At 44.9% G+C, this 11,162-nt stretch overlaps 1 protein-coding gene across 1 annotated transcript in view; it reads right to left on the bottom strand.

Annotated features, from left to right (window-relative positions):
- Nucleotides 1–2,026: 2,026 nt before the first annotated feature.
- Nucleotides 2,027–11,162, bottom strand: part of Man1a2 (mannosidase alpha class 1A member 2) — a 74,666-nt gene continuing 65,530 nt past the window's right edge. The window contains exons 11-13 of the mRNA XM_090334097.1: nt 10,633–10,805; nt 6,419–6,534; nt 2,027–2,898 (exon numbers count right to left, since the gene is read on the bottom strand). Coding sequence (XP_090190223.1) covers nt 2,766–2,898; nt 6,419–6,534; nt 10,633–10,805 — 422 coding nt within the window. The 3' untranslated portion in view covers nt 2,027–2,765. The remainder of the gene's footprint in view (nt 2,899–6,418; nt 6,535–10,632; nt 10,806–11,162) is intronic.

Below are 11,162 nucleotides of genomic sequence, written 5' to 3'. Positions count from 1 at the left end.
AGGTCCCAGAGACATCAGAGAATCAAGTCCCTTCCCTCCAGGCTGTCCTCTGACATAACTGCCTCCCCAAAGACAGGAAAAGTGGATGGACCCCACCAACAGGCAGATACCCCATGCCTAGCAAGGAGACTTACTTTTCCACACATACACACACACACACACACACACACACACACACACACACACACACACGTTACAGCCTCAATTTTTTTTTTTTTGCCAGTCCTGAGGCTTGAACTCAGTGCCTGAGCACTGTCCTTGGGTTTTCCTCAAGGCTAGAGCTCTACCCCTTAAGCCACAGCACCACTTCTGGATTTTTCTATCTATGTGATGCCGAGGAATTGAACCCAGGTCTTTGTGCATGCTAGGCAAGCACCAGGCCAAACTCTTGCCCCCCCCCTTTTTTTTAAAGGGATAGTTTGAAGCAAGTAGTGTGATTCTAAAAGAGAAACAATCATAGAAAGCTCAACATGTATAAGACGCTCAACAGAGCTTTCCTTTCTTTTCTAACTTTACGTGGCTTCTCATACAAATGCAGGGGGAGCGGGAGTGCCTGGGACGGCTGGCTTCCAGGTGAGTGCTAAATCTGAGCCAAGAGGTCCAGTGAAGCCTAACTATAAAATACAAAGAGCAAAAAGGACCAAAACAAAGGAGATGCCCTTGAAAACTAAGGGATGGGGATGGGACTGATGTTAGAGGAAATGCTTTTCAATGTCTGTAACAAAAGTAAAACATGAGCCTGGCAAGTCATTTGTACCTGGCTTGAATTCCCTTTGGTATTCAGAGAAGAAAAAAAGCACTGGGAGAAGTCCAAGGCTAATCAACACAAAGAAGGTAGGAGTGGAACAGGCCTTGCCTTGAGACACCCTGCTTGCCTCTGAAGCAGGCCCAGCTGTAGAGAGCCTGCCTGCCCTCCAGTGATAGTGGGATGGAGACCCCCCTCCTTCTGACCAAGGGGAGGGTTTGCTGTGATTGCACAGACTGGGTCTCGAGAACTGAGACATTTTATTAATGAGTGTGGGTATGAGCATTCTTCTTTCCTATCTTTTCTCTTCCCGAGCCATGATCCATCTTCTCATGTCACTATTTTTAATTTTCAAGTAATAAAGGATTATAATTTCCAGGTATGTGCTAAAATTTAACCCCCTTAAAGACTTACTACAATTGCCTTTCAGTCCTTATTTCTGTGTGTCTTGACAGTTTGGGGGTAGATATCACTTAGTGATTGTTGAATAAACTGTAAGACTTGTCTGTTGACTTGTGGTGTAAGATATCACCCTTACAAATGCTGAATCAGATTAATTTATTAAACTCCTACATGCTCATAGAGGTTAAAAAGAAATGCTATAAAATGAGAAATTAAATCTTTAGAATTCCAAAGCAGCCTTCTTGGGCAACTCTGGTTCATGAAACACTCATGGAAATACTAGCTTAATCATATTGGTTCCAAGTTTTATTCATGTCAGTAGAAGATGTTGGTATTAAATGAAAATAGGAAAAAATGTCTTGCATTGTCACAGAAATTCAGGGGACAGATTTTTATAAGCATTAGTAATTTTCTTACATTATAGTTCCTCATAATTTAAGTTTTATTCTAACAAAATATAAAGAAATAGTCATTTCTTTATAAAGACAGATCAATATGAAATCTGATGGTAAGAGCAAGTCTCTTGGCCCGTCCCCAGCTTCATGGGACACGACTGATTACGCCACACACTTAGCACTGAAAATGGTTTTGGAGCTATTCTCATGAACTCTTTGGATGTGTATAAATATTTTCAGAGAAACTAAAAGACAAACTATTGATGAACCCCTCACCTATTCGATGAGATAATAAATAAAAGATGCCTGTCCTGGATCCAGGCAGAGAATGTCTGGAAGCCTGGCTGCGTCTGGCAGCGTCTTTGTCACATAGGGAAATGGCTGAGGCCTGCGGGGCGGCGGGGTGAACTCGGCCCAGCCACCTGGGTGAAGCTGGAGGATGAGTGACGGTTGACCCGCCGTACCAGGAGAATGAAGTCCATTAAATGGACTTGGTCACTTATTGACTTAGGACAACAAGCTTCCAACAAAACCAAGAATTCCCGTAGGAAGAGGTTCAGGGTCATGGCTGGCTCTTCCTCCACTTCCGGTCAAGCTGCCAGCACTGGTGAACCTCTGAGGAGGTCGCGGGTGGGGCTGCACCTGGAGCATGGCGGCTGAGGCCTAGGGAGCCAATGAGTGGCAGAGGATTCTTTGGGAGGTGGAGCCCAACAGAGAAGATCAGATTCCACCAGGGAACTTCAACGAGACAGAGGGACAGTCAGAGCGGGGCAGGGAATTCTGGTCCTTCATGGAGTCATTCCACGGTGGGGTTTTGTGGTTGCTGATTTTCTTACCTCATTCCCTCATCAGAGTGGACTGAAAGGGACAGGCAATGGGAAGGAGATGCTCGAAGCCGCTTGGTGGCGAGTGTGGAGGAAAAGCTCGTGTGGCCCGCGCCCTGTGCTGGTGGCGGCCCTGTGACACGCCGCGCAGACCCGGTCCCCAAGTCACCGGTGCGTTCCGAGTCAGAGCACATCAGCTCTCTGTCCAGCACGTGCCGGGACATGTTTTGGTCAGGTATAAAATGGAATAATTTGCCAAGTTGATATATATCTACAAGCTGGGAAGCCCCGCAGGGCAGTGTCGCCCCATCCGTGCCAACGCCAGAGGCCCTGGGTTCCAAAAGCCACCTCTGCAGACAGTGGTCCATGTAAACAAAGTACAGGGGAGGGCGACTCCCCTCACCGAACGGCAGGGTCGCCCGCAAGCGTGGTGTTGGCGAGGTGCAGCACGGGCAGCGGGTGCGCCTCTGTGTTGAATACCCAGTGGTCTAAAGGCAAGAGGTCGTCACCAGAGAACAGCAGGTATAAGTATCTGGGGAGAGAAGCGGAGATGGGCTTCCATTAGAACATGGTGAGAAGGAAACAGCACTGTGGCTGAAGAGATCAGGGACAGTACCCAGGCCCAGAGTTCAAGGCCAACGACAGACAAAAACAAAACAAAAGACATGCAGTAAGAAATCAAGAATGGGCTGGGAATTTGGCCTAGTGGTAGAGTGCATGCACAAAGACCCGGGTTTGATTCCTCAGTACTACATATATAGAAAAAAAAAGCCAGAAGTGGTGCTGTGGCTCAAGTGGTAGAGTCTAGCCTTGAGAAAGTCCAAGGACAGTGCTCAGGCCCTGAGTTCAAACCCCAGGACTGGCAAAAAAAGAAATAAAGAAAAAGAAATCATAGTGGCTCAACAGAAGAGAAAGGTGGCATTGTAGAAACTCAAGTCACCCAAATGACCTAAAACACAAAAACAGCATCTAGACTAGAACATGAAGAAACCCAGTAAGAAGTGCAACCAGACCTGCTGAAGTATGTTAAAAAAAATCTACGCATCTATCTAAAGAATATGAAATAATGCTGTAAAAAAAACCCAGCATAAAACAGATCCCTCCATAATTTTTCAAAGACACTCTTTAAAAAATTACATATAGTACCAACAGTAAGCTGGGACCACGACTATGGAGCTCATGGTACAGCACCACGACTATGGAGCTCATGGTACAGCTAGAAATGAATCCATGTTTCCTTTTCTTCTTTTTTTTGGCCAGTCATGCGGCTTGAAGTCAGGGCCTGAGCACTGTCCTTGGGCTTTCTCCTCAAAGTTAGCACTCTGTCACTTGAGCCACAGCACCACTTCCAGTTTTTCTATGTATGTGGCACTGAGGAATGGAACCCGGGTCTTCATGCATGCGAGGGGAATCCATGTTTCTTAATAATAAACACTGAGGAAAACAAGGGAAGTATATTATTGGAACACAAAATGTTTTTTACACTGCTCCTAATACATTGGTAGTTATAGTTTCTGGTAGGACAAGCTATTAAGGAAGTTTCAGAAACGTGTTTCTAGAAGGTTCTAGAATGTGAGTCCAAATGCATCTTGATGACTGTGACCTCTCCTTACTGCCTCTCCCCGATCTCTCCCAACCCCACTCTGCCCCTCAGGAGGTCTGGTTCATTTTCACTTGCAGATAGTGAATGATGCAACTATATTTGCCCCCTACCATCCTCTCCATTTGTCTGCCCCTCAAGCTTCAGCTTCCTGGCATTCACTTTGTACAGCTGTCAGCAGGGTTAGCAACTGCCTTTAAAGTAACAGCACAGTGCAGAGAAAGAAATGGGCGGCGACGCCGGCAATAACAGTCATTAGAAATTACACTGATGACTTACTACAATGCTACTCCTGGGTGGTGTCACCAAAGCACATAGAATAGCTTTATTATAAGGTCGAGGGAGAGTTGGTTGGTAAAAATTCGGCTAACATGTATGCTAATACTCCAGGCCCATCACCTGCACCACAAAATCAAGACCTAACAAGAACATACAGCCAGGAAATGTACATTCTAACTCTCTATGTGTGCGGTGTGAGTGTGTGTGTGTGTACATGTGCATGTGCCAGAACTAGGGCTTGAACTCAACCTTGCACTCCTGTCTTGGCTCTTTTTGTTCAAGGTTAGCACTCTACCACTTGAGCCACAGCTCCACTTCCAGCTTTCTGGTGGTTAACTGGAGGTAAGAGTCTCACAGACTTTGCTGCTTGGGCTGGCTTTGAACGGCCTTCTAAGCAGTTAGGATTACAGGAGTGAGCCACTGGCTGCTAGATCTCTAACACCCGACCCTGGGCCCTACAAGGGCTCATTGAAGAGCTTCTTTTCAAAACAGGCATGTGGACGACTCTAGCCAAGTGGAGTTTTTTTTTTTTTATTTTTTTTATTTTTTTATTTTTTCTTTTTGCCAGTTGAGCTTGAACTCAGGGCCTGGGCATGGGCATGTCTTGGACATGTTTTTTTGCTCAAGGCTAGTGCTGTCACTTGAGCCACAATGCCACTTTCAGCTTCTTCTGTGTATGCAGTACTGAAGGATTGAATCCAGGGCTTTGTGCATGAGGCAAGCACTCTACCATTAGGCCACACCCCTTGTTTTTATGAAGTAAAAGGGAGTGAGCTAGAAATGGCAATTCTTAGTCCTACCCCAGATGTCCAAAACTCTGTGCATGTGTCCAGTTATCTCTGTGGCAAGAAGCCTTCCAAGGCTGAGCACAGGGCTACATGGAAGGAGGAGAGACTGGCTTCTGAGGCCTCCCTCTTGGAGCAAAAAGAGAAGAGGACTAACTCAACAACAAGTTGGAAGTAGTGGCACACACCTATAATCTTAACCAAGGGAGGCAGAGAGGAGGATCCTGGTCAGAGGCCAGCCTCAGCAGAAAAACAAAGCAGAAAAGAAACTCAAAGGACACAGTGCTAGTTCCACAAACATGAGGCCCACTATTCCCCACTGAAATAGAAACACCTAGGTAAGCCTAATGTATGCCAAAAGACTGAGAGCAAAGTAATTTAAGGGCACTAAATAAACATTCAATGAAATCTCTACCTTATAGTCACTCTTCCTGAAATGCATCTAAGGATTTACAATTCTAGGAAAAGCTAAGAGTAAAATTTAGTGTAATAAATCATAGACATAATTCACTGGCAATCATAGAGCAAGCTAGTCTATACATTTTTTTTTTTTCTTTGCCAGTCCTGGGCTTAAGCTCAGGGCCTGAGCACTGTCCTTGGATTTTTCTCAAGGCTTAGAGCTCCACCTCTTGAGCCTCAGCACCACTTCCAGCTTTTTCTAAGTATGTGGTACCAAGGAATCGAACCCGGGTCTTCGTGCATGTTGGCAAGCACTCTACCACTAGGCCAAACTCCCGGTCCCTATACATTTTTTTTTTTAAGTAAAGAAATACAGAAACACAAGCTAGGCATACAAGAGAATACTACTCAGCCATCAAAAGCAATGAGATGCAGTCATCTGGGACAAATATGAGACTGAAGACTACAGGAGGCCATAAAACCATGGGGCCTCACTGTGGATCAGACATTCGGGGAGCGGCGAGGCCAGGAGAATGGGAGGAGAGGAAAGACCGGTGACGGACAAGCAAAACACTCTGGTATGCTCAGCAGTAATTACTAGACATTTAAAAAAAACAGAGGAGATGGGCACAGTGGCTCACGCCTGTAAGCCTAGCTACTCAGGAGGCTGAGATCTGAGGACTACAGTTCAAAGCCAGTCTGGGCATGAAAGTCTGTGAGACTCTTATCTCCAATTAACCATCAATTAAACTGGAAGTGGTGCTGTGGCTTAAGTGGTAGAGTGCTAGCCTTGAGCTGAAGAGCTCAGGGACAGCGCCCAGGGGCAGAGTTCAAGCCCCATGACCAATTAAAAAAAAAAGAAAAAAAGATTTTGAAAGCTGTCAACGTGAGGAATTGATAAATGTGTGTGTGGTTATCCACTGATAGGTGTAACTTGATCTACTGTGCCAGTTAAGAATGTACTTAATTACAAAACTGTATTCACTTACTTTAATGTTTCAGCCAGGAAGAAGCTTTGCTGGACGTCATCATGCGTGGGCGTGGGGGAATACACGTCCTTGACCCCAGAAAACCCACCGCTGACCCGGCAGTGCTTCTCAATGGCCTGTGGAAGAGATGGCCCAAGCACAGGGTGTTAAATAAAGGACAATGGAGGCTCACAAGCGAGAGCTCATGGCAGCCGCAGGAAAATTTCATTAAGGATATGTTATTTTTTCATTATAATAAACATAAGCGTACATTACCAAACAGAAATATTCTCATACTGAAAAAATAAACAAGATGGAAATCTCTACTGAACACTCTTCAGTTTCTTTTGTTCGTTTCTTTGTTTTCAAAGACAAGAGTCTCACTAGATAGTCCACAATTGGCCTCAAATGTACAGACTTCTTCCCTCTGCCTCCCGCGTACCAGGGCTATATATAGGCAGGTTCCACCGTGTTTCATCATCCTATAATATTTCATATTTCCCTAAGTTAGATGTTACATTTAGGCTTATCTTCCTCCATTAGGGATCTGTCTACAACAATAAAGCAATCATTCTGACTAAGCAAGATAGGTCAGCTTGAATTACAATTTTGATCATTTCCAAGGGAAAGCAGTCACCTCAGCTGCTAAAAAGCTCTTTTTCAGGAGCTCCTTATAGAAGAACAGGGCCCTGACCACCCCGTGAGGTGGCCTAGGGTGCAGGGTACCAGTGACAATAGCTCGCAGCCACCCATGGCTGGCTATGCACCAAGGCTGCTCTAATGCCATTAATGCACTGATGTGCCCATGCCACCATGACCCCAGGGGGCAAACCGTGCCACAATCAGAGGGCCAGGAGAGTGCTCCCCGACCCGCTGGGTGCTCCAATGCCTCCCTGGAAGGAACCATCTTAAATGTATGCCTCCTTTTACATCTTTGGACATGTCTCAGTAATTAATCAATCTACTCACAATTCAACTTGGAATTCAAAGCCATCAGTTCTCCAGCATGGCTCACACTTCAGAATTACATGGAAAGCACACTTTGGCTTTTTTTTTGTGCCAGGCCTGGGCCTTGATCTCAGGGCCCGAGCACTACCTTTGGACTTTAAGGCTAGCACTCTACCACTTGAGCCACAACACTACTTTCAGCTTTTTCTATGCATGTGGTACTGAGGAATTGAACCCTGGTCTTTGTGCATGCTAGGCAAGCACTCTACCACTAGGCCAAACCTCCAGCCACCTGAGACTCTGTCCAGAGAAGGTATGGAGAATTTGTCCTTGACTTAGTTTCTAGGTCTTGCTACTCTTCATGTTCTGATTTTCCTTTCCCCTAAAAACTAATGAGCAGTGAAATGTTCAGATTGCCCATTCCTAACTCCATTTTATCATAGCTGGGTTGAAGGCTTTCTTACCATAGGACTCATGCTTCATTGTATGTCTGGGTGTATGTATAGGCTGGTTCTGGGCTTGAACTCATAGCCTAGGCATTGTCCCTGAGCTTTTTTGGTCAAGACTACCACTCTACCATAGGAATCACAGCTCCACTTCTGGATTTTTGGTGGTTAACTGGAGGTAAGGGGCTCCTCTCAGGGGCTTTCTTGCCTCCACTGGCTTGTCATTGTGATCCTCAGACTTCTGCATGATGAGCAGCTAGGACTCTAGATGTGAGCCACCAGTGCCTAGCATAGTTAAATAGTTTAAGCATAGTCTGAATACAAGACGTCCTGATGTGAAGAACAGATCACCATCATCAGAACTGTCAGAACAGTTTTGAGCAAGTAGCAGGGAGATGGAACTAAACTTGAAGCCATGTAGTGCACGTGCCCTCCCTCCCTCTCACTTTGATGTGTAACTACTCAGGCCTGACAGCCTGCCTATGCTGTGTTACAGCTGAGGCTACAGCACCCTGCCCTCGCTGCCCAGAGAGCCAGCTGATGACAAGTTCATCTATTCAGACATGCAGCCTCCTCCTTGGTCCCCATTCTATCTTCTTGTCATGAAATTCTGCCCAGACTTGAATTTAGAACATAACTATCTCCATTCTTGGCTTGCCCAGGTTATGCAGTTTGTACCTTTTTGGTTAAGCACAGTGAAAAAACAACAACAACAACAACAACAAAACAAACCAGAACCAACACCACATGCACACATCAGGAAAAGGCTCAGTAACCTCCATGCACTCTGAGCATCAGCAGGGGTGTCCCTGAACCATGGACCTGCAGATGCCAACAGAGAAAGGCTGCAATTTATTCAAATTGATAAACAGGCAAGCTGTTGCTGAAGTTCTTAGCTATCAATAGGGATCTTCTAAGAATCACTGACCCATGGATAGCAAGTCCTTAGCCTGTGTGTAGCTGCATAGTTTATAAAGCAGACATTCTCACTAGTGCGCGCACGAATGTGTGCATATATTCTATTCCTAAACAACCCAGCAGAGCAGCCATGATTTGGCATGCAAGGCTGGTCCCATGGTTCCAACTCTGCCACTGTGAAGCATTCTTTACATGAGCTAGCATACACACAGGCTGCCCTAATATCCTTGTGTGGTGTCTGCACAGTAGTTTACTTCCAATCCTCACCTCTCATTTGCATGTCTTTAATCATTTTGTCTAGACTGCCAACCTTAAATAATTTGAATACGGATACTTAATCACAATTATTTGTCTAACATAACCAGTAAATTCAGGGGATAACACATTTTCCCCAAGAAGAAGCTAAATTTTCATAAAAGATTAATAGTTGTGCCGGAAGTTTGGCTTAGTGGTAAAGTGCTTGACTAGCATGCTTGAAGACCAGGGTTCGATTCCTTAGTACACATACATAGAAGAAAGCTGGAAGTAGTGCTGTGGCTCAAGTGGTAGAGTGCTAGCCTTGAGAAAAGTCCAAGGACAGTGCTCAGGCCCTGAATTTAAGCCCCACGACTGGCAAAAAACAAAACAACAACAAAAAAAGATGAATAGTTGTTATTCCTGGCTAACTGAGAACCAGAGTTTTCAGAAAGTCTGCTTACTTATTAACCATTAAAAATTTCCGACTCTGTGCTGCCTGTCACTGCAGGTGCTCAGCAGGCAGAGGTAGTAGGATCGTAGTTGGAGGTCACGATAGGTAAAAGCTGCCTTAAAACTAAAGCAAAAGGACTTAGGGCCTGGCTTAAGTAGCAGAATTGACTAGCAAGCATGAGGTCCTGAGTTCAATTCTAACCACTGCCTCCCCCCAAAAAGAATAAATTCTGAATCCCAAATATATACACATTTTACCTTTCAGTCTAGTAAACTTTTAACCATTTACTGAGTCTTCCTGTGGTGACTCTATGGGGACCTGGGTAAAGCGAACAGAAGGTCATCTACTTGGCCTGTGAACAATGTATGTCTTTCCTTCTGCGGTTACACAGAGGACTTCAGAGAAGATGAAAAAGACTGCAGTGACACTGCCTTTCCTTTCCTGGTGTGGCCAGGCTCTTGTGAAAGGAAGATTCACTTAACAGAGGAGAGCGATGATCAGTGGGAAAGCACTTCTAGTAGATAACAGGCCAGAATTCTACACTCAGGGAAACGTGTGTGTGTGTGTGTGTGTGTGTGTGTGTGTTTGGTGGTCAGTCGTGGGGCTTGAACTCTGGGCCTGGGCGCTGTCCTTGGGCTCTTCAGCTCAAGGTCGGAGCTCTACTACTTTGAGCCACAGTGCTACTTCTGGTTTTCTGATAGTTAACTGGAGATAAGAGTCTTATAGACTTTTTCATGCCTGGACTGTCTTTGAACTATGATCCTTAGATCTTAGCCTCCTGAGTAGCCAGGATTGTAAGTGTGAGCCACTGGCGCTAGGTTCAGGGACACTTTGTAAGAGGGCCGGGAGTTTGGCCTAGTGGTTAAAGTGCTTGCCTAGCATGCATGAAGACCCAGGTTCGATTCCTCGGTACCACATACATAGAAAAAAGCCAGAAGTGGTGCTGAGGCTCAAGTGGTAGAGCTCTAGCCTTGAGAAAGTCCAAGGACAGTGCTCAGGCCCTGAGCTCAAGCCCAGGACTGGCAAAAAAAAAAAAAAAAAAAAAAAAGAAACAGAAATGGAGACACACAGAAAAACAGAAACAGAGACTGATCATGCATCTCTGTCTGCCTGTCTCCATTTAAAAAAAAAAAAAGAGTTTCTTCATCAGAGAAATGTGAAGTGACTCAAAGCAGAGCAGACAGATCAGTGGTTATTCATATTCTCATGGATAAAGGAGATAGTAGCTTAATTACCAGTGCAGCTTCCCAGCCCCACTGCCTGTATCTCGGGTCATGTGTGAATCGCCACAGGTACCAGTAGGTTTCAATCACTTCCGGGCGCAGGATGTAATACTTCTCAGCCTGCCTGACAGCCACGGCCTCCACAGCTCCATCAAACTTAAACGACTCAGGACCCAGCTTTAATGCTGTAACAGCACAGAAGAAAAACATGAGCAAAAGACATTTGTGTTTATTTGCAAGAGTTCCCTAAAAAATGGAATTTGCTGCCACTTTATTTTTTGGCCATCATTTTACAAAATGAGTCACTTAAAAAAGATCTGTATTTGGTCTTCTTATAGGTTTATAAATATTCCTATCATCTTGGCATGAAATATTTCTCACATCAACATACTGCTACCACGGAGAGTCGATGAATCCTTCAGAAACAAATGAACAGCCCATTATCTAGCCCATCTTATCCACAATTATGATATACTTTTAGTGTGCACTTACTTTCAAGAAAATTCAAAGTTCTTTTGCTCTAACACATTCATACATTGAAA

The sequence above is a fragment of the Megascapheus bottae genome, chromosome 6 (assembly GCF_031878675.1).
Source record: "Megascapheus bottae isolate mThoBot1 chromosome 6, mThoBot2.hap1, whole genome shotgun sequence".
Lineage (NCBI taxonomy): Eukaryota > Metazoa > Chordata > Mammalia > Rodentia > Geomyidae > Megascapheus > Megascapheus bottae.
This window is presented reverse-complemented; position numbering and strand designations above follow the sequence as displayed.